The following is a 22,214-nucleotide window of genomic DNA, read 5'->3' on the forward strand; positions in this document are numbered from 1 at the left end:
AAGTCATATAAAACCACAATTCCAGCAGTTCCTGTTTCTATTACAGAGATAGTGTCTCATTTTCTCAGCACCATTGTGCAAAACAAGTGCTCAGTTGGTAGCACATGAGCAGTTTTCCTTCCAATATAGTGAGCTACTGTTGTTCTGATGTTAGCTACTGTTGTTCTGATGTTAGCTACTGATGTTCTGATGTCAAATATCTCATTTTGAAACAGGAAAGGAATTTCCAGCCCAAACAGTCAATCAACTTAAACATCTGATTGGTAGGCCACTGTTGTATCTTAACATTAGATAGGCGGATCCAGGAATTTTCAAAGGAGGGCGTGGGGAGAGTGGGGGGGTGTGTGTGTTAGTGGTTTGTGTTTGACCCCCCCTGCAATGCAAAACGTTAACTTCAAAACGTAGTCTTTAGTCATTTCCAAAAGGGAGGTGGGTGTCGTACCCCCTACCCCCACTGGATCCGCCAATGTGTGAGATTACATACAAAGTCCATACCTATGGGAACTATGCACTGTTTTCACACATCCTTCTTGTGATGTAACCACACGTGTTACACACATCTATGTAGAACACACACCATTCACACACATTTCTGGCGAGGTGCACCTTCTACACAAGGCCATCGTGATACACTTGTCAATCGGGGACAATATACAGGAGTTAAGTCCTGATGTGTGATCCAACCATTTGTCGGTCTGTCATGGGAGTTCCGCACTAAGCAGCGTCTATCCTGATGTCTAGCCCCACATCTAGCCCCATGTCTAGCCTCCAATCAAGCTCCACCTCCTGCCAGTATTCCTGTCAGCGTACACTCCCATACTGACCACGTCTACCTGGTCAGTTCGGCCTCCCGGACTGCTGGTTGTGGTAGGTACTCTGCAACAAGGAAAGTCACAGTGTTTACACCACTCTGTACAGTATTTCACAAGTATAGGGGTGTCTGCTTGGTGTGGTGTGAGACAATTTCTATATGGATAACTTCAACAATCTTCATCCTCCTTATAGTAACATACATACACAAACTTTCAGTGTAGTCAAATTGTAAAAGTGTCTGCATTCTGCCAGTGCATGGATAAGACCTGTGAATGAGTGTTGTATTTCCAGATTTGTGTGTTATGTCTAAAACTGAAATAAGTATAGGATATGTTTGCTGATGCATAGTGACAGCTTCAATGCACCCATCATGTTAAGCATAGTGAGCAAACACATCTTTCTCAACACACTGAATCAATGTCTGTCATGTTTAAACTTTCACCTGTGTCTTAACCATAATGTGATCCTGGCCAAAAATAATTTAAAACACCACAACTGTTATATTTTTCCCCTGAATCTGATGGTCAGCTAGTTCGATATGGGTTAAAGATAACCAGATCCTGATTTTCAAAGCTCTCTTATCGCTAAGATAGTTGTAAGTTAATGTTAATGTATGGCACTTATGACTACCTTAGCGCTAAGAGAGCTTCGAAAATCTAGGCCCAGGCTGTACCTGTGTGGGTGGCTGGTAGGTGCTGGAGGCCGGAGCCTGGGTGCGGGCAGGGTACCCCGTTACTATACTGCCCTGCAAGGATATAACACACATCATCATAACAACCATTCGATAGCTTACATATCACACATGTAAAAACAAAACCTAAACTCTGTCTATCCCTCCTGCTCTCCTGCTGTCAGTATCACATGTAAACAACTCTTGTCTCCACATCACTGGGCCGGTGGAGTAGCCTTGTACATCTGTACTGACTCACACACCTCTCCTCTAGGGAGAACGCATGTCATTCATCTACCATTTTCTAATGGTGCAATTATCCTGAAACAGTTACCATGGTTCCCTTCCTGAATAGTGGCAACATTATGTGGACATTCCTCCCTGAAAGAGTGAGTGAGTATGGTTTTACGCCGCTTTTAGCAATATTTAAGCAATGTCGCAGCAGGGAACACCAGAAATGATCTTCATGAATTGTACCAATGTGGGGAATTAACTCCGGATCTTCAGTGTGACGAGCCAACACTTTAACTACTAGGTAAAACCCCACCCCACCCCACCACTCCCTGCCTAAGACATTCCATATTCTCCTTCCCCCTGTGATACAGCTTTAAAGTGACACCAACCCACCAACAGGGTGGAATATAATGTGTATCATCTGTCAACATCTATAAACAGAACAAGTGCTTGCTGGTTAGCCTTGTGGGCGCTGCTGACCAACTCTTGAACGTTACTATGTGTGAAGCCTGCAACTTTATCCTCCATATCCCAACATTTTGAATCTAATGATCTAATATTGAAAGTGTTTAGGTGGGTAGACTCAAACGTTTTTGACACAGACAATGTGTGTACATGTGGTTGCAAGCATTTGACCAAACTCTCCCAGAGTTCCTTGTAAGCATCTGGGCAACATGACCATGACCTTGACCTCTGAAGCCAATTATAGGAAGCAATATCAGCACTACAACAGTTAGAAATCTATCAAAAAGCATTGGAATCATGACACACAGTGCTGCTCAGAGGTCAAGGTCACTGTATCATGTGACATTTGCAGACTCAGTGTTAACCTAGCGAAGTGCAAGGAATGCTGGGAGAGCATTAGTTGACAAGGAAAGGAGAAGGTGACTGATGTACTTTGGAGGAAGGGGCCTGCTGGACTTGTATCTGTTGCTGCAACATGGCTGCCGGCTGCTGGCCCGTCATCTGAGGAGCCTTATTGCGCAGACCACCCTGCAAGGCAAGCACACTCTACTGACTACACAGTGGTTACACCAGGGCACACCCACTTGTCTTAACATAATACAGATGAGCTTGCACACACTTAGGAAAAGTACATTAAAGAAAATGCATCTATTTGCATACTACTAACTGATTTTCTTCACTCTTAGAAATATTAACAGCAAATTTAACACCAAAACTGAATACTGTTTGGGGTGTTTCTGACGAAGTGGCGCGGAAAAGCCCAGAAACACAGTGTATATAATAAAGAAGTTGACATGCATAATATTTTGTCTTATACTTTCTGACGCTTGTCTTTTCAAAAACTGTGTAAGATCATCTGCAAAACAAACAAGTTGGCCTGCTTTAAATAGTGAAAAGAAACAGTTTTTAAAGCTTGCGTTTCTACTCGGCATCGGAAAAATAGGAAAAAGTCCAGCTGCAGATTTTCCCCTTGCTGCGGTGTAGTAGTCTCCTACCTACGCTGCTGCTGCGTGGACAATGTGGCGGCATAGAGCTGATGAAGGAGTCAGTGCTGGGCAGATCAGTGAGTGTTCAAGCAGTGTATAAAATTGTTTTGAAATGTGGCCTGTTCAAGCACTGGCTGTCCAAAAAAGTGACCAGTCCTGAGCGAACACAGCCAGTCAAAAAATCTATTAAAAAAAATATCAACAAATGTTGTTTTGATCACAATAGTTATTATCCTCTCTCCAAATTTCCATATATAGTATGTCTCAAATATTTCCCCCGACCAAAGGGCGGCCTTACTTATTTCATAGATCGCCCCCCCAAAAAATTGACCATCAGGGACGTTGGGATGGACTATATTTCATACACTGGAGCAAGCATCTTTGATTATCCAGAGCACTATATCTACATACATACCCTGGACACGTTCCCCATTAGTGCCTCAAATTAAAAAAGACATTGACCCTATCTCACCTACCGCTTGGAAAATATTGCTTCTAATGAAAGATTTTGTTTATTTTGTAAATCCAAAGGTATTAATGTTTTTGAAGATGAGTGGCATATTTTGTATATTTGTGAATGTTTCTCTGATATTCGAGAGAAATATATTGTTAAATATTTAAGTCAGCCTCCGACGATAAACAACTTTATACATATTATGCAATCTGCTAATGTCGATGTGATTAAGAATGTTTCTTTATGTTTATATTATGTACAAATTAGAATTAAGAGCATAACTTTTTTATAAATCATTTTGTACCATTCATGTGATGTGTGACTGCATTTGACTGTATTATGGGCCAGTGGCCTTTTACTGAATAAAACTGTCTGTCTGTCCTACCGCTTGGTTAACTAGGGAATTAAGGGGAGGGTCTTGGAGGACCTTGAAACTTACTCAGTGCTATCTGAATCTGGGGACACACCAAATATTATATTTTCATTTAAGTGAATGAGTGAGTTGGATTTTACGCTGCTTTTAGCAATATTCCAGCAATATCGCGGGGGACACCAGAAATGGGCTTCACACATTTTGCCCATGTGGGGAATCGAACCCGTGTCTTCGGCGTGACGAGCTGAACGCTTTAAACACTAGGCTACCCCACCGCCCCATTTTCATTTAAGTGAAATTCTAAATGTGCTGTCTAATCTTTCCTACTAATATGGGGTATTCTGTGACGGTTACTGGCTATCCAACTGATTGTGTCAAAATAATTGTCTATCTCGCTGGCATTAGAAAAGAATTTAAAATAGATGAGACATTCCATAGCTACTGAGTATTCCTGCCATACAAGTTTGGCCATAAGTTAGACATATGTTCTTCTGTTCAGTTGTCAAAAAAACGTTTGTCAAAATTCCATTTTCTCAGGTTTACAGTATCTGACATGACATGTACAATCCGTTTGGGTTCAAATGAGAACCACGAATGATTAAACAACTCGAAATGCACACAGGATGACAAACGACTGGTGGAACAGTGCTGGTACGCACTTCAGGTGCAACTGACAGCAGCCCCCTAGCCGGCGCTGTTCCTCCAGCCGTGTGTCACCCCTCAGTGTGAAGCGTGAAAACAGAACAATGTTACATTTTCGTAAACAACTTTTTCTGTGATCGATCATAAAACTTCAGATTTCAGATCCTGTTGGGTACAGACGTTTCAGACCATGTGTCCTATTTATGTTATGTGAACTTATCCCCATTTCGAGTTATTTAATCATTTATCGTTCTCATTTGAACCCAAACGGACTGTAAATGGCATGAGGTGGCTGGTAATATCAGATCTTGTTTCTATCATGAACAGACAACTATTTGCTGCCTCACATCATTCCAACCTGTGGTGGTGAACACATCCAGGTGTATGTCACTGACAAGTAGTACCCATCAAGGATGAAGCCAAACTAATGACGTCGAGTTCTAAGATGCTTCGGTGAAAGATCAAAGGCACCGACAGTACTTTATCAGATGATAATGTGCACTTTTTGCATTATGTCACAATGTATTGGCGTCACTGAGCCATTCTAGTCTGCCCCCTCGTAATCGAACAATTTTGCATTACGTTGCTTCACGCAGCTAACACCACTGGTGGAAACATTACGTTTATGCTTTCCCACGGTCAAAATGTCTCAATTCGACTCACAAGTTTTCAGCAATAACGGCAACGTTCGCAATGTTTACATTCCCACAATGCAATCGTGGAATGTCGCTTGACTACTCAGCTTTATCTGGATGTACTTATTTAAACTTACGTTGGTAGTAGAAATGGGACGTTCATATTGCCCCATATGGTTTACGTTAATCATAGATGTAATTAGAATAATTTAGAGAAGATATTTAATCCGAACGTAAACCGTCATCAAACTGTTATCATTTGTTTTTTCTGGAAAAGTTTGTCTTAACGTAGGGGGAGACACATCAATAGAACAGCGCACCAGTTACCCCTGTGCGAGGATTCTTAATTTAGGCCACCGACAGCGTCATTTGTTTTCTGCCTTAAATTAATCGTAATTATCCTTAGAAAGTATTAAATTTGGCATCTTAGAAAAGAAATACAGCACACTTTCCCCCTGAACTATTATAACGTTAAAGCACTCGGATGCAAGCGTCCTCGTCCTCGTACTTTAACTATAATAGTTCAGGGCGAAAGTGTGCTTTATTACACTAAACATGGTGGTAGATCGAACTGTATTTCTTAATTAGTGTAGTGTTGAACAGATGGTGTTGGTGGTGAACAGATCCAGGTGTATGTCACTGAGAAGTAGCAAGGATGAGGCTAAGCTAAGGAAGCAGAGTTAGTGTAGTGGAAGGGGTTGTTGTCAGCACGGGGACTACAGATATGTACCCCAGGTACCTTTCTGTATACTGACTGACTGAGTTTGGTTTTACGCTGTTTTAGCAATATTCCAGCAATATCACGGCGGGGGACACCAGAAATGGGCTTCACACATTGTACCCATGTGGGAATTCGAACCCGGGTCTTTGGCATGACGAGCCAACGCTTTAACCACTAGGCTACCCCGCCGCGCCACCTTTCTGTATACAGAAATGTACCCTGAAAAATGTCAAAATACAGAAACGTCCTCGCTATGCTTAACAGGGTTTGAATGCACATTCCCAAGACCAAAACACCAAATCGTATGTAGACTGCGAGTGGTATTGTGCATTGTGAAATATTTCTTACTGTGTATGCTCGTTTTAGAATACAAGCAAATGCATGTAATACAACATTAAGACAATTCCGCACAAGAAACGACACCAGGCGTAATGGACTTGTCCTAGTGTACGTTTCTGTATTCTGATTTTGTCTAGGGTATGTTTCTGTATACAGCAGCGGACCTGCGGTACACATCTGTAGTACCCATGTCAACACTTACCCCTTCAGCACTATAGTGTAGTGTTTTATAGACCTCTAGTACCTTCAGCACTATAGTGTAGTGTTTTATAGATGTCTAGTACCTTCAGCACTATAGTGTAGTGTTTTACAGACGTCTAGTACCTTCAGCACTATAGTGTAGTGTTTTACAGACGTCTAGTACCTTCAGCACTATAGTGTAGTGTTTTATAGACGTCTAGTACCTTCAGCACTATAGTGTAGTGTTTTATAGACCTCTAGTACCTTCAGCACTATAGTGTAGTGTTTTATAGATGTCTAGTACCTTCAGCACTATAGTGTAGTGTTTTACAGACGTCTAGTACCTTCAGCACTATAGTGTAGTGTTTTACAGACGTCTAGTACCTTCAGCACTATAGTGTAGTGTTTTACAGATGTCTAGTACCTTCAGCACTATAGTGTAGTGTTTTATAGACGTCTAGTACCTTCAGCACTATAGTGTAGTGTTGAACAGGTGCACGCCATCAACTTCAACTATCGATAAGCAAGTCTAAGTCTTCTTAAATATACTGAGGACAAGCCATCAGCAGCAGAAGCCACAACGAAACCCACTACATAGATAATGTAAACTCAGTTGTATAGCAACCTTCAGCATGTGACCAACATATGATCATCTGACGACAGCTAATGCCAAGGATCCGAGTTACTATGATACCAATGTATAATGATCAAATCTTCTTTAACAGACGGAATATTTGTTATCTAATGGTTTATTATCCAACACTTCAATAAACTTAGCATTAAGAATGACCCAAAATATCAGGCACGCTATATGGTGTTATAGGGAAACAGTTTGAATACTTTTTGCATTCATTCTGCTATGAAAGCAAAACACATTAGGCCCCACACAATGTGTAGGATTGGTATACTTCAGCAAAGTCACTGTTTTTTCTACCATTACCTGCATATTTCAGTGTCAGTGATTAAATCTAAAGCATGTTTTTTTTGTTGAATGACACACAAATTGGTGTGTGCCACATTATGTTACAGCACCAAAAATGAAAAACATTATTTCTTGAATAAGACAGAAATAATATGACTGAAAACAAAACCAATATACTGTGGCATTTTAGATCAGTGAACAATATAACAAACAGTCCTAAGACAACATAGCTCACAGACAATCAGAGCCGTTTATAATCAGGTAGAACTATTCAGAACCTGTCAAGACACTTTAGCTGGCATCATTAATACAAAGTTTCAGGTTTTGTAGGCTCAGAGATTTCAAAAGCATAGAAACACAAGAATTATGATGCTACAAAGTACCTGAAGGTTAAATATCATAGATTAAAAAAACATGTCCAAAAATGTATGTTTTTGTCAGCACTACATACAGACATTTTCAAAATGGCCTCCATAACAGCCATGTTGAAAATTTGAGGGGAATCCCAGAACAGAGATTAGAGACCCCTTAGCTAAGATGAAACTGACAGTGCAGTGTCCACCTAGCCCACTGAGGATGTGACTGACCCTGGAGTATACTGACAGTGTAGTGACCATCTAGTCCCCTGGGGGGATGGCTGACCCTGGAGTATACTTACAGTGTAGTGACCACCTAGTCCCCTGGGGGGGGGTGTCTGACCCTGGTGTCATGATGTACTCACCCTGGGGAAGGGATATGCACCTGCTGGCCATGCCTCAGACTGGTAATTGCGTTGTTGTTCACGAACCTGAAAGTAAGAAGTTGATTTAGGTTGACACACAGCACTACTCATGCCTACGATGATGCAAGACTTACACCATGCACAAATGTGTGTCCTGCAGTTTCCACATGTATAGAACACACACAGAGAAAAAACATGTTATAGTCATAATGCACAACAGTATTTACTGTAATGTAATTTTTCAAGTAAAATTGTTATTTTATACTTATCCTGACTCATGATCTTTTGCTTATCTCCCTTTCCCTTGCGAATGGTAGTGGAACACTTGAATCCCTTGAAGTTCCCGAAGCGGACGTAAAAATACACTCACCCACGAGTTACCTCCCTTTTCCCACGTTAACAGTCATGTGACCAGCCTTACTTGTCACTCTCCTGATTTTTCTGCCCAAGCACTTGGATGTACTGTGAAATCCGAAGTGTTTTCAGCGGGGAGGTTGGGAGGGCTTGACCTCATGAGTCAGGATAAATATAAAATATCAAGTTTACTTGAATAATTACATATTTTTTCTTATCATGACTCATGATCTTTTGCTTATAGAATCCTGTGGATTGGTGGTGGGTCGGGCCACTTCCTGGTTTCATCAGCTGTTCTTAGGTACGTCCTGTATCCCTCCCTTCCCCTCCCCCCCCCCATCCCCCCAATGGGAACTGCATAGCGGCATTTCCGAGATCCTATTCTTCCAACTTCCGTTATAACTCGAGGGGAACACTTTCTTGTCTTACTTCCATCTCAGACAAGTTGAATTATCTTGATTCATGTGGTTTAAGATATACTAGTATCTTCATTTTACTAGATATCTATAACAATCCACAGATTATGATAAGCTCTTTATCATAAATGAATTGCAACCCCTTAATGTACAGGTAAGATCTTTACCCGTACAGGGTCTTTAATCACTCATGCTAGTCTGTCCAGATCTTTTGTCAGGAACCGTTGCAGCGGCCTTAGTTGTAACCTTCCTGTGCGAGTCAAGTCCTGCGCCGAGGTTAGTAGACCGAGTAGACATGACTAGATGTAGAATCATGGCTTGTATCTTGACCCAATATTCTTCTGGGACCACAATTCGATTCTGTGTTTTGATAATTCTTATTCCCAACAATTGAAGATCTTGTTTGATTCTTACTCCAACTTCATCAGGTTCACTAGCCATCCTAGTTGAGTAAGCAACTTAATTGTGAAGTTCAGCTGCTGTCTGAGTTGATTGGCACTTTGAACCTGTATGCCGTTTCACCTGAACCTGTATGCCGTCGTTCAGATAACCGGGCACTGTGTAGATCCCCAATCTCCCGCCTACTAGAGTAGGACGAACCGGCACGGCTGTGGGCGGGAGGTCCCAGTCATGTTGGTTCCAAGTTTCAGCGACCTGAGTAAGGGCGCTTCCCCCTACCCCTGCCGGGTGTCGAAGGGGGCTCCCGGGGACGGTCCTGCTGACGGCGCTGAAAGTCGGGGTCGGACCTGCCATGGCCACCTCCTCTGCCGAAGGCGCTACGGACGGGAAGTAACGGCGCTTCCCTCTACCCCTCATAGATGAACTCAGAGCTTCGAAAGTAGGTAGGGACACCTCTGTATTAGTAAGGTCCGTGTGCTCCTTATAAACCTCTGGAATCCGGTCCTCAAAGAGGAAGCGAGACGCGAAAGGGGCTCTCAACACCTTTCTTATTAACTCTTCCTACCAAGAGCAAGGCTCAAGGAACCCCATCCGCCCATCGTCATGGGCAACGTCTGGAGGTGTGCCAATAAATCATGTAACACCTTCCACTGCCATTGGGGGCGGTGGGGTAGCCTAGTGGTTAAAGCGTTGGCTCGTCACGCCGAAGACCCGGGTTCGAATCCCCACATGGGTACAATGTGCAAAGCCCATTTCTGGTGTCCCCCGCAGTGATGTTGCTGGAATATTGCTAAACGCGGCGTAAAACCAAACTCAGTCAGTCTGTCAGTCAACTGCCATTGGAACAGGGTGGTAAGGTGTTCTGTCCTCGATGCGTGGTCTTCAGTCAAGTCCCAAGCTGCAGGCTTCAACATCCTCTTGAGCTCTGCATCAATAGCCAACATCTTAGAGTCCTGCACTCGGTAAGAAGACTGTGGAGAACCCGATAAACGTTTGAGGGATTCATCATGAGCCGCACCTCCATCAGCGAAATCCAAGCTATGTATCTTGTAGTCCCCTTTGCGCGACTTAGGAGCCTTAATAGTAGTATTGAGAGACAGTTTAGCAAAGTCGGCATCCAAAGAGGCCGCAGCATCGGCCACCATTGGGTGAGGCAGGAGGAGTAACTCAGGAGAAGACCTAATAGCTCTTGGGTCGTCAGAGCCTGAAGAGGAAGAAGGACAATCAGGCAGTCTGTCGGCAATCCAGTCAAACACAGCAGATAGGGGGAGGTAAGTACCCCCATCATCTTCCTCTTGTAACATCTCCTTGTTATAATCGGGTTAAAAAAATAGCGCTCCTCAGCGTCCTCCCAGGACACGGTAAGAGCATTATACCGTTGGTCAGAAGCAGCAGGCGTCGGGCGCTCAGATGACAGTTGAGAAACAGCACTAAAGGTAACTGTAGGGGAACGTGGTCGTCGTGGCGAGCGGCGAAAAGGAGGCGACCTTGAATGGGACCGACAGTAGCACCTCCCATGAGGCGGGGACCTTGAACGCCTCTCCCTATCATTGGGACGTCTGGGAGAGAGATCTGGAATCAGACCGACGACGGCGATGATTAGTGTCAGAGCTATGACGAGGACTCCTAGAACGATGGCGCTGTCGAGGAGACCTAGAGTGAGACCGCTTAGAACGACGGGAGCGCTCGGCTTCCTGGTGTCGGGAACGCTCTTCTAATAACTGACGCTATAAATCCTCCTCGGCACTGGGACAGCGCTAGGTAAGGAGGGTGTCGGCGCTGGAACGGCACTAGGTTGGGCTTCAACTGCTGCAGGCAAGAGGAGCGTCTTTAGAAGCTTCTGTACCTCCGGATGAGATAAGACGTCCGGTTGAGATAAGTCCACGAAGGCGTCAGACAGGTGCTGGGCGTCAGGCATCAGCTTACTCGGCGCAGGTGTAGACGTCTGTTCAGCTAAAGGAGAGGAGCGTCCGTCTGGCGTCCGTGGAAGAGATGAACGGGACCTCAAAGAAGAAGCAGGTGAAGACATCTTCTTCTTACATTGCGACAACCGTTTCTTCGGGGCCGCCTTAAAATCAGCGACGGACAACGGAGTACAAAAATAACAGCGCTCAGCAAGTGAACAGTCTACAGTAGCGCAGTCTGGGCACCAAGGGTGGGGATCCGTGGCAGACTTCTACACCTTGCAGATACAGCAAAACTGCCGGGTCATGCACACAAAGGCTGTAACACACGAAAAAAGGGAAACGTAAATAATACTTAAACACACAGAAAAAAAAAACCTGCAGAGAAAATGGAAACACCCCTGCAGCAAGAATGGGCACACCCAAGCAGGCAGAACAGTAGAGTAAACAACCAAGATGGCTGCCCCCACTGAGCCAAGAAGAGCGTGAAAACAAGCACAAATTAGGCAATATCAAGATACACAAAACCAAGCATGAACATTATGGTGAAAGAGACATAGGAGAATACAATACATCAAACATGTCAAGTGGAGCGACACTCGCGACGTAGGAACACACCCCACACCGAAGTGAGAGACACGAGGCAGCCAGGTAAGTGAAGTTTACTGTAATTATGTTCTTCACCCACACAGAGAAGAATATAGGATATACAAAGCATACATACCAAAAACAAACAAGAACTTTAATATCTGAAAGTATCAGTAATAGCAAACTAGCGAAATAAAAAAACGTCTGACACACAGTACGCTTGAAGTAAAGGTGAATTTTGGATAGACCACGCTTGCGCGGGAGGGGAGATCACGTCACTTCCGTTCCTGTACACTCGTCGATACTTGAGGCAGCCATTCTAGAGAATGGCGAATCAACGACTGTCTGATCTCTTCTAAGCGGAGCTTGAGGTAATATGCATAAGACCTATGGTGAGGTCAGTTAAAAATTAGATTTATCATGGTACAAACAAAACTATCCAATTGTTAAACAATTATTTAGCTGTGTGACAGTGACCAGTAAGTATTCAACTCTGCACCAGAAAATCCACTGATTCTTTTTTTGTTCAAGGTACAATCACACAGCATTAGTTACATCATACAACCATCTAGGGCTGGGACGGGCCCAACTTTTCTAATAGGGTGCCCCATCCCCTATTACCCTACCCCGATATGTTAATTCCTGATATCAAGTTTGTAAGAAATGGCAATATATTCTTCAGCTCAGAGGCTAAAATTTCGAGTTTTTCAATATCTTAATCATGTATTATATTCAAAACAGGTAACTGGTAATAATGTCTAAATCTTCAAAGACAATACAACCTTTTAATCATGAAAGAGTAACATATTACACTGTTTAATCTATTAGTCACATGATCAAAGTGGGTCAGTGTATTGAGATGGGTACCTGTGTCCAACTCATTACCCACCCGTCCTGGGTATCCGGGTTACCCGTCCCAGCCCTACAACCATCACAGAATGCTGGGGACCTATCAACCCAGAATCTCCAGGTGCTCCTATGTGACAATCTCCAGACACCAACCTGCTGGATCTTGTACTTCTCTTCGTTGAATGTGGACTTCTGGGTGGCGTGCTCAAGGGTCTGCTGGATGGGGATGCCAGAGTTGTGGGGGGGGACCCGATGTAGCTTGCTGCTGGATACAAAACATGGTTACTTTTACTCTAGTGCAAATATGTCATATCCTTTCTCCGTCAAATAAGGTTTATTTTGATGCTTCTGCAGCAAACCCCACATGATGACTGCTGATAACTGTGTGACTTTATATCAGTGAAGGCGTGTATGCAGATCAGAATAAAAGGGCCACTTCCGGTACCAGCAGGGCATGTGTGAGTCAGAAAGCAGGGAAGTTTACATTGGGTTGAGATTTATACTACACAGTTTGTGAAGCTGCAGAAAAATTACATGGTTTCTTGAAGGGTTGTGTAAACATGCAGAAATCATCCTTTAAAGATCACTGGAAGTGACAGCCATCATGAAACTGTTATCTAGTGGTGTTCCGATTAATTGAAATAATCGAAGATTGGTCGCAGTGACCAAACGACCAAGCAATCGATCACAATTTCTCATAATCGAACATAAACGATTTTGGAACTACTGTTTAGTCTTTGAAAAACTTGACAATGGAACATATCTTAGAAATTGTCAGGGCCTGAAAACGTGTTTAATTCTTAGAAAACTCACTTCACTAACTGAAAAGCCATGACTAAATATTTCTTGAAGACTCCGGGAAGTTTATGTTCATGATATTATTAGTCATCACTTTAAAGTAGCAAGTTTCATCATGTTATACATATTTGCAATAACAACCTGGATAGGAAAATCTGAAAAATGATGCTAACCAATTTTTTTCGATGATTGTTCGTTGGTAATGAAGCAATCATCAATTGTGAGATTTCAACCAATTCCCAACACTACTATTATCATGAAGTTAGTTGATACCACCAGACAAATACTGAGTGTATAGGTATATTTAAGAGCTTCCAGTCTAGATAGTGAGTAAGGTTTTAAGCTGATTTTAAAATAATTCCAATAATATAACAGAAGTGGGACACGAGAAATGGTGTAGGTGTAGAATCAATCAGAGGCCTGAGTGTGATCAGAGCACACATAAAGCACTAGGCTGCCCCATTGGTCCAGAGAACTGGTGTATGTATAACTGAACGGAAACAGTACACGTTCCTACCTTGTTGCTGCATCCTCTGTATGACATAGCCTGGGGGGTAGTTCTCTATTGGCTGCTTCTGTTGATGTTGAGCATAATGGCTTGGATAAGAGGTGAAAGCTGATTGGCTGGCTGGGTTGTACTTGCTGGCAGGGGATTGGCTGCTTGAGTAGACCACACCCTGCTGTTGGTAGGTGTGTCCTGGTTGGCTGGCGTAGGTCACATGAACAGGCTGACCCTGGGGGTAGTTGCCTTGCTCTGTGAACAAAGTTCCATGAGATCACTGGAGGCAAGTTCTACTACTGGATGCCCATGGAAGGATTTACTTCAGAATCCATACTGACTGTCCCTGGTGGGTACAGTGGAAAGAAAATAATAAGTCAATATTCAGGTCACTCTGTTTAGTTGCAGACAGGTGAAAATTCATCCTTACAAAGTCATGACACAATTGCAATATGAAATTGGAAATTTACTGCAGACAGTAGGACTGGATTAGGGATTTACTTTGAGTCCTGTATTTGAGGGTACCTTTGACTCATACCCTTTATTTTTTTAAGGGTCCTGGACAACAAAATGGGGGTCCCAGACACTTAAATATTATTATTAATACTGTTATTGTACTGTGTATCATGATCATCACATTGTTACAGTAATTAAATTGCAAATAATACCATAACCCAGCTAAAAGCAAACTCAGTGATAACTTATTGGCACTTGATTGGAATTTATACAAAAAGTATTTTGACTTTTTCTGAGTCCCTGTGGAGGAGCCACTAAATTTTGTTGCGTCCAGTGTCAATTTTGATATGTATAGGACGCAGGAATACGCATCCTGTAATTGTAAATCACTGCTGGATACATCCCTATTCATTCTAAAAATGTCTACAAAAAATAATTTGGCTGCTTGACCACAGTATTCAAAAGGACAGGCACAGGATATCACTTCTTTCAAGTGTAAAGAGAGAATATGTACCCAAGCAACTTACATTCCCACAATTCACCACCAAGAAATGTTAGAAGCTCATACTTGTTGTTACCTAGTCTAACCATGAAAACTGCGGGGTTTAAACGTAGAGAGTGATTCACACATGAAGTGGTCTGCTCAGAGTTGGTATGTTATGTCTGAGTCGTGTGTCCATCTTGACATGTGGTGTGGTATCCCAGTGGGCTAGCACTGTAAAACCCACATGTACACCAACACACATGCATGTACAGACAGCCTGCCACCCACATGTACACCAACACACATGCACGCACAGACAGCCTGCCACCAACATGCACACCAACACACATGCATGCACACACAGCCTGCCACCCACATGTACACCAACACACATGCATGCACAGACAGCCTGCCACCCACATGTACACCAACACACATGCATGCCAGACAGCCTGCTACCCACATGTACACCAACACACATGCATGCACAGACAGCCTGCCACCCACATGTACACCAACACACATGCATGCACAGACAGCCTGGCACCCACATGCACATATATTACAGAGGTAACAATACAGTGAGTTAGGAGATAAACGTACTGTGTTTGGAAATTAAATGAATGTTAGACCGAATTGATAGTCTCTAAATTTCATTTGAAGCCGAACGCGTAGCGTGAGGTTTCAAATTATTAATTTAGAGACTATCAATTCGGTCTAACATTCATCTAATTTCCAAACACAGTATGTTTATCTCCATTCTACCATAACCGATTTAGCATCGAACTTCCTCGTCCCGTGGAAGACACGGCGTAATCCGGCATGGGACGAGAGGCGAATTGAACTCGTTTGTGAATGGAGTGGTAGGTGCCTTTCGTATTTTTGTTAACATTGCAACATAAAACATATTCTGTCCAAAGAAAACAAACTACTGTTTATTCAATGCAATAATGTAACACCTAAGAGCTTGGTTTTTATACTAATAACTCCACACGACCGAAACGAGCCTATTGTTTTGTGTGCCGTGTTACTGTACCCCCCTGGCCACACTATAATGAAATCGTCTGACCTACTTATTTTCTTGGAAGTAGACAGTTACGCAAAAGTTTGAATGGCGGACGAGCCAGTGTTTACATTTTGCGAAAGGTTGAAATTCGATGTGACAGTGGAAAATACTTGACTGACTGTCGAACCTGAACCCTGCAGAATCGAAGAATAGATCCTTTTCTGATCGACCTAGGACCTGTAACTCATCAAAGACTGTTGATTTTTATGACCGGCGAGTGTCGATCATGATTTCATGTACGTGCCTCCACCCCGGCATGCGACAAAAGAGTAGCAGTGCTGCTTTGTGTACATGCGACTAACTTGGGATTCCTTGGAACATTGTTCTCATCATTTGGGACTGGATTGTGGTCAAGCTTTTCAAAGTGTTCGAACATAGCAGTGACAGCCTTGAGGGGAAGGTGGCAGAGATCGGAAATCTCGTGGTTCAATTTTTGACATTTTGAACGATGCCACAGGACATGATGGAGTATGAGTGGCCTAAATTTTGTGTTTCGCCTGACCATTATCTTGCGAATTTCTCATTCTAAACTGAAACAAATATACCATTTATCAGGTAGGTAAATGTTTACGAACGTTTTTCCGCACAAATAGGGATAGATAGGGACGTATTTCTAATTTTTTACAAGGTTTTCTGATTTATATGTTAGATATTGTTTGTTTATGTTTGGGGCTGTGTATTGTAATTGAGTTTGAATATTTTTATAATAGAAGGTAATAATTATGATAGTGAGGTTCCCTAATAATTGTGGAGGAGAAATCGTATAATAGTATTTTTCGAGTTTTAATAAATGTTTCATCAGCATTTCCATCACGCCTATTGTGTTGATATTAGTCATGTTGGTGGCCAAGCTGAAGTAGTGCGGCAGTGTTGTATATGTGCGCAGTGAAGCGCCGTGAAATCAGACGCATATTCAATCCAAATTGATACCGTCTGATTTTATTGATTGACCAATCAAATTCGAGCATTTCACGTATCCATGGTAGAATTTGTTATATATATCATATTCTTGTTACACTACAAGCAAACATTGTTATAAGTATAATAACCTTGAATGTGACGTTAAAACCCATTACTCCTATTGCACGTCACACACTTCATACATTCAACACACAAAAAACATGTAAGGTGAGACGTACTGAACTCTGCCTGTTGGTGTTGGTAGATGTGGGTGGCTTGTTTGGCGGGGGTGTAGGAGTAGCCCTGGTACGAGGTGGACGGTGGTGGGGAGGGACTTCTTGTGCGCTTCACACCCTACAACGGAAACAACAACCATTACAAACTGGCAACAGTTCACTTACATTAGAAACTAGACATATCTGACATTTCAAACTTCCGTAATTGATGATGATGACAACTACAACGCAATATTTCGGTGATTGGAAAGGATATGTTCTTCGGGGTATTTTTCCCATATGTATTTTCAAAAATAAATCCAACATCACTTAGATATGACTGGAGGTGAATGAATCACTTCCATTTACATCTTAAACTTCAAACAATATGTCAAAGCCTTGTGTAACTTGTTGAAATCATATGTAACAGGAATGTTTCTATGAAAATTAACAGAAATGAATGACCTTCTATGAATAAGTACTGCAGAAGTGTATACCAAGATGGCAGCCAGTCAGTATCAATGACAGCAACAATTAAACAAAACTATGACTAGTTGGTCAACATAATACTTGTGGAACAAATCCTTATAACTTAAACACGTATTGTAGACAATCAATGTCACATCCTTAAGCCATAAACTCCATAACTGTGTCCATCAAACAGAATTCCACAAAGTTGTCAGCATGTAAAGACATGCCAGTCTCAATGATGGAGTCTGAAGGAGACGGACCGAGTGGACACTCACGATGATAGATGAGGGAGGTTTGTACAGCGCGGGTCTGCCAGAGATCTGTTGTATCATGACCGGGTGGCCGGACACCGGGATACCGTGTGACGGGAAGCCTTGTTGAGCGTGCAGCAACATCTCACTGTAACAATAAATGGAGAATTTCAAGCTCAACAGTTTGACAACTCAACAAAAGTTGACCTTCTCAAGACCGACAGGAAGAACAGTCACCTAGAACCTTCTTCAGTCTTACTTATTGGCTTAATTGGGTCAAAATGCTTCACAGATTCTTTGCTTTCAGTGTGTTGTTGGTACTTCTTATATATACAAACTGAAACTGTAAGTGCCAACATGAAGGTATAGCCCTGCATAATGCCTGGATCTGGCTTAATTTTGGTGGTGCCAGTTTGCACAAGTGAGACCTATTAAGTGATTAATCACAAACTTACGACATGTTCAACTCAGAAGTGTCACCTCACTTATCAATTACCATTGAAGTTTACCGATGAAGATCAGCGCTAATAAATGATGCACACTAGGTAAGGGGATTATCAAATTTTTCTTTATGTACTGCCGGATTAATGAAGCAAAACTAAGTGTAATTAGCTAATCCGTTACTCCTAATTAACGTCCGGATCCGGAGAGTACCTCGAAACATAATTGAGGCAAACTAGGATTAAAACTCATCGTAAGCTGCTTGGGCTTCAAAGGGACACAACTCTGTAAAGTGAATGGTGACGCTTTAGATGACTGGTCCACCCGTGTCCACTGTACAATGTGATGGGTTAATGATACTGACCTCTGTTGCTCCTTGATCTGTGTCCGTCTCCGGGTCTCATCCTCCTGGTGTAGAACCTTCTTAAGGCGAGAAAACAGGTCATGCTTCTCCGTCTTCAACGTCTCCAGCTTCACCTCCAACTGGGACACCTGCATCACAACCACAGGTGTCATTGTATCTATCATGATGCTCTGATAAATTGTTGTTATATTAATGAATTAACATTATTAACATTATCACAAAATAATGACATAATTGTGTACACACCATGCCTCAGTACATTAGAAAATGATGTCTCGACAAAAAGATGTGTTGTTACTGTCAGTATGACCCAGAAAGTTACATCTGCCACAAAAATAGTTAATGTGAAGCAATAGCAGTAGTCTGCCTTTCTAAAACTGTCCTTACAACTGACTGACTGAGTTTGGTTTTACGCCGCTTTTAGCAATATTCCAGCAACATCACAGCGGGGGACACCAGAAATGGGCTTGACATTGTACCCATGTGGGGATTCGAACCCGGGTCTTCGGCGTGACGAGCCGATGCTTTAACCACTGGGCTACCCCACCGCCCCTGTCCTTACAAAGGACACTCACCTGTTCTTTTGTCTGTTCCAGGGTGAGACTGTCTTCCTCCTCTTTCTTCTTCTTCAATTCTCTCTCCTTTCTCAATCTCTCCATCATTGCATCCTGCTCTTGTTCTGGAAGACAGGGTAACCATGGTAACACAGTGCAAAAGTAAATTTGTCTTTGTTGGTCTGAATATTTCAATCCGTATGATTCACTCTTATCTGACCATATCCAAGACAATCCACACAACAGCATCCAGTGGGACAGAGTGAAAAAGTAACTAGTACATCAAAAGACTAATCATCGATTAACCATGTTAACTGATAAAAGCAAACACATACCTTCCAACTCATCAAAGATTTCTATCAGTAATAATCTGTTGGTTTATACTACAGGCTTCACCTCTTAGCATTCTTTACCCTGATCTTACCAACTGTATACATGGTATTGTTAACAGGCTTCTCCATGATGTGAAACCCTAATCCTATCAACTGTAAAAACCCTTCCAAACACTGGCATACATGCTTCTCAATCCATACTCTGTACATCACTTGCTCGACAATGAACCAACACTGAAAGGTTGCCCCTATTGTAATAAAGAAGATTGTTGCTCCATATATTCGTATCCTTCACCCATTCTGGTTAAGCCTGAGCAAATGTAGGAAATAATCCCAACCATGGAATTACAAATTTTGCAATTCGCGTTAACTATTAATAACAAAGTTCATGGGTGTGGAGAGGTCACTAGTATTTCACTGACTATTCTGACCATTTCCGTATGGGTACTAACTTTGGAATACTTGATAAATCCCTGGCAATAACCTCTTACATTTCCCATTCACTAATCCCAATCAGTAATCAATGGGTCCTACTCCCAGGAACAGAAGAGCCTCTGAGGTCACACAGACCATGACATAAAAAGGACATACAATAATTTCCTCATTCATGTCAGTACCAATAACATTTCGAACCACATACCCTGCTTTTTCCTCTCCCTCTCCTTAAGGATGTGTGGCGTTTCAGCGCGTGGTACATGGTACGGGTCATCTTGGGGCGTTCAAGCAGTGCGGGCATGTTGGTGCGAGGGAACTGGAGACCGCGGCGCTTCTCCAATGCAGATATTGACTGGAACTCTTACAACAGCTACAGTATACCTGGAAATCAATATAATACTTTAACTACATTCAGACTTTGAATTTCAATGAAAAATCATTTTCAGCCTTTGAGTATTTACTCACATTTTATCATTCACCATGTTCACAATGGCTATAGATAGGTTTTTATGAATAATGCAATTACTAGATCTTAATTCTGCTTGAAATGCAGTTTCAAATGACTGTTCATGTGCTGGTCCACATGTTTAATATGTGTAAATTCACAAAAGAGACGGGCTTTTTTACAAAGTTTTCATGTTCTTAAAACTGAGCATCTTAAAACTAATTGTACAATGGTGATATATTTGTCATATTTCAAATGCAGCCTATCTGGAGCTCGGAAACAGTTTTTATTGGATGTTTTCATTCAACTGAAAACAATTAAATAAGAAGCGAACGAAACAGTTTAGGGTAAAACTTGGGGACTTAAATTCAAATTTTCAACAAATTTATGATTCTAAGTTTCAGTTGCCAATCTAACTAAAGCTGTAACATGGACCCGAGTCAAGTCTGGGGATAACAGCGTCCAAAATGTCTACCTGTTCCAAACCTACAGAGTTGTGCAAAAAAGTATTCAGACACTTGACGTAATTTCCATAGACTTACATGTTATGTCAGTGTAGCATAAATAATTTTCATGAAGTGAGTTTAGGATGGATCTTTGTAAAATTTGACAGGCAAATTTGAAATCATCTCTGAGTCTGATCTGCGCACATAATTTCAGTTCACATTTCTGACCACTATTTAACTAATGACATCACATTTATCAACTTACGTATGGTTCCACAATGCACAAAAAGCCACAATCCCATACGCCACCATGTTAAAGGAGTTCACGGCACTGTACATATGTAGATTAAATTGTTGCCATTCGATAAATATGCAATGGAAAATTAAGCAGAAATTATGTGATTGTAGGTAAGATGATTCCTCACAAATGTGCAAAATTTGACTTGGATCTTACGAAAATTGAACCAGTCGCCCTACCAGTGAAACTGTTTGTGCACTCCGATCGCACACGTTTTCACCCGATATAGCGCGTGCAATGCAATCGTCGAAATCACCAGGGTCCCGTTCCTAAAAGCGATCGTAGCGCTACGATGATCGTAACTCCCATACTTTAACATAGACTTACGATAGTCGTAGCGCTACGATCGCTTTGAGGAACGGGGCCCTGAACGTCGAATTCAGCTCGTGTTGGGATACCAGACATGTCCACTGAACATATGCTGAACACAGAATTCTTTATATGTGTCGACAACAATCTGGAGCTGATTTTGACAGGTGTCTCGATGCATGCAAGTGATCACTTTTTGCAAATCCTGATCTCTCATCACAACAATAACATAACGTGATATGATCTGTGTTGATGGGAAGATTACTGTTAGATCATTATTTTGCTGAAGGCGTGAACATCAAGTCATTGTTTGTTACCTTTTGTTGACATTCTAAACAATTAGTATTTACACTGCACACACAAGGGGGTGGGTGGAATTCTTTTCAAATATTGTTCTTATATAGAAACATTGCTATATTTGACATCAGTGTACAGATCCACTGATTTATCATCCTTATATATTTCCCAATCTTCGCGTTTGAATCATTTTGCGTGTGAAAAAATTGTTTCTGGAATGGGCACATAAAACACACCTACCTTCAATTGAAAACGGTTTCCGTACCTTTGTTTACGGTCTCCTTAAATGCGTCATATATATGGAGGCCCAAACAGTCTGAATTCACCATATATTTGCAGATTTCTATACTTGACGTAGAAACCAAACCACAAATCCAAACACATTTTACATTTCCGGTGAACTCTTCAAACAGGAAGCGGAAGAAGTTGGAACCGGTTCAAATATAGCAATATTTCATTGGTCAAATCTGCAACCGGTTTATCAAGCA

At 42.0% G+C, this 22,214-nt stretch overlaps 1 protein-coding gene across 1 annotated transcript; it reads right to left on the bottom strand.

The window, feature by feature from the left end:
• Positions 1 to 185: 185 nt before the first annotated feature.
• LOC124286112 (G protein pathway suppressor 2-like) lies at positions 186 to 22,125 on the bottom strand. Its single transcript, XM_046722451.1, is given in 13 exon segments — positions 186 to 876; positions 1,487 to 1,558; positions 2,615 to 2,710; positions 8,156 to 8,221; positions 12,819 to 12,923; positions 13,973 to 14,217; positions 17,108 to 17,222; positions 17,830 to 17,953; positions 18,611 to 18,738; positions 19,186 to 19,289; positions 20,137 to 20,170; positions 20,173 to 20,312; positions 21,967 to 22,125. Coding segments are annotated over 12 exon segments (1,188 nt in total). The 5' UTR covers positions 20,233 to 20,312; positions 21,967 to 22,125; the 3' UTR covers positions 186 to 837.
• Between the last annotated feature and the right edge of the window lie 89 nt (positions 22,126 to 22,214).

This window comes from Haliotis rubra, unplaced genomic scaffold (assembly GCF_003918875.1).
Source record: "Haliotis rubra isolate DU_JTF1 unplaced genomic scaffold, ASM391887v1 Scf376, whole genome shotgun sequence".
Taxonomy (NCBI): Eukaryota; Metazoa; Mollusca; class Gastropoda; order Lepetellida; family Haliotidae; genus Haliotis; species Haliotis rubra.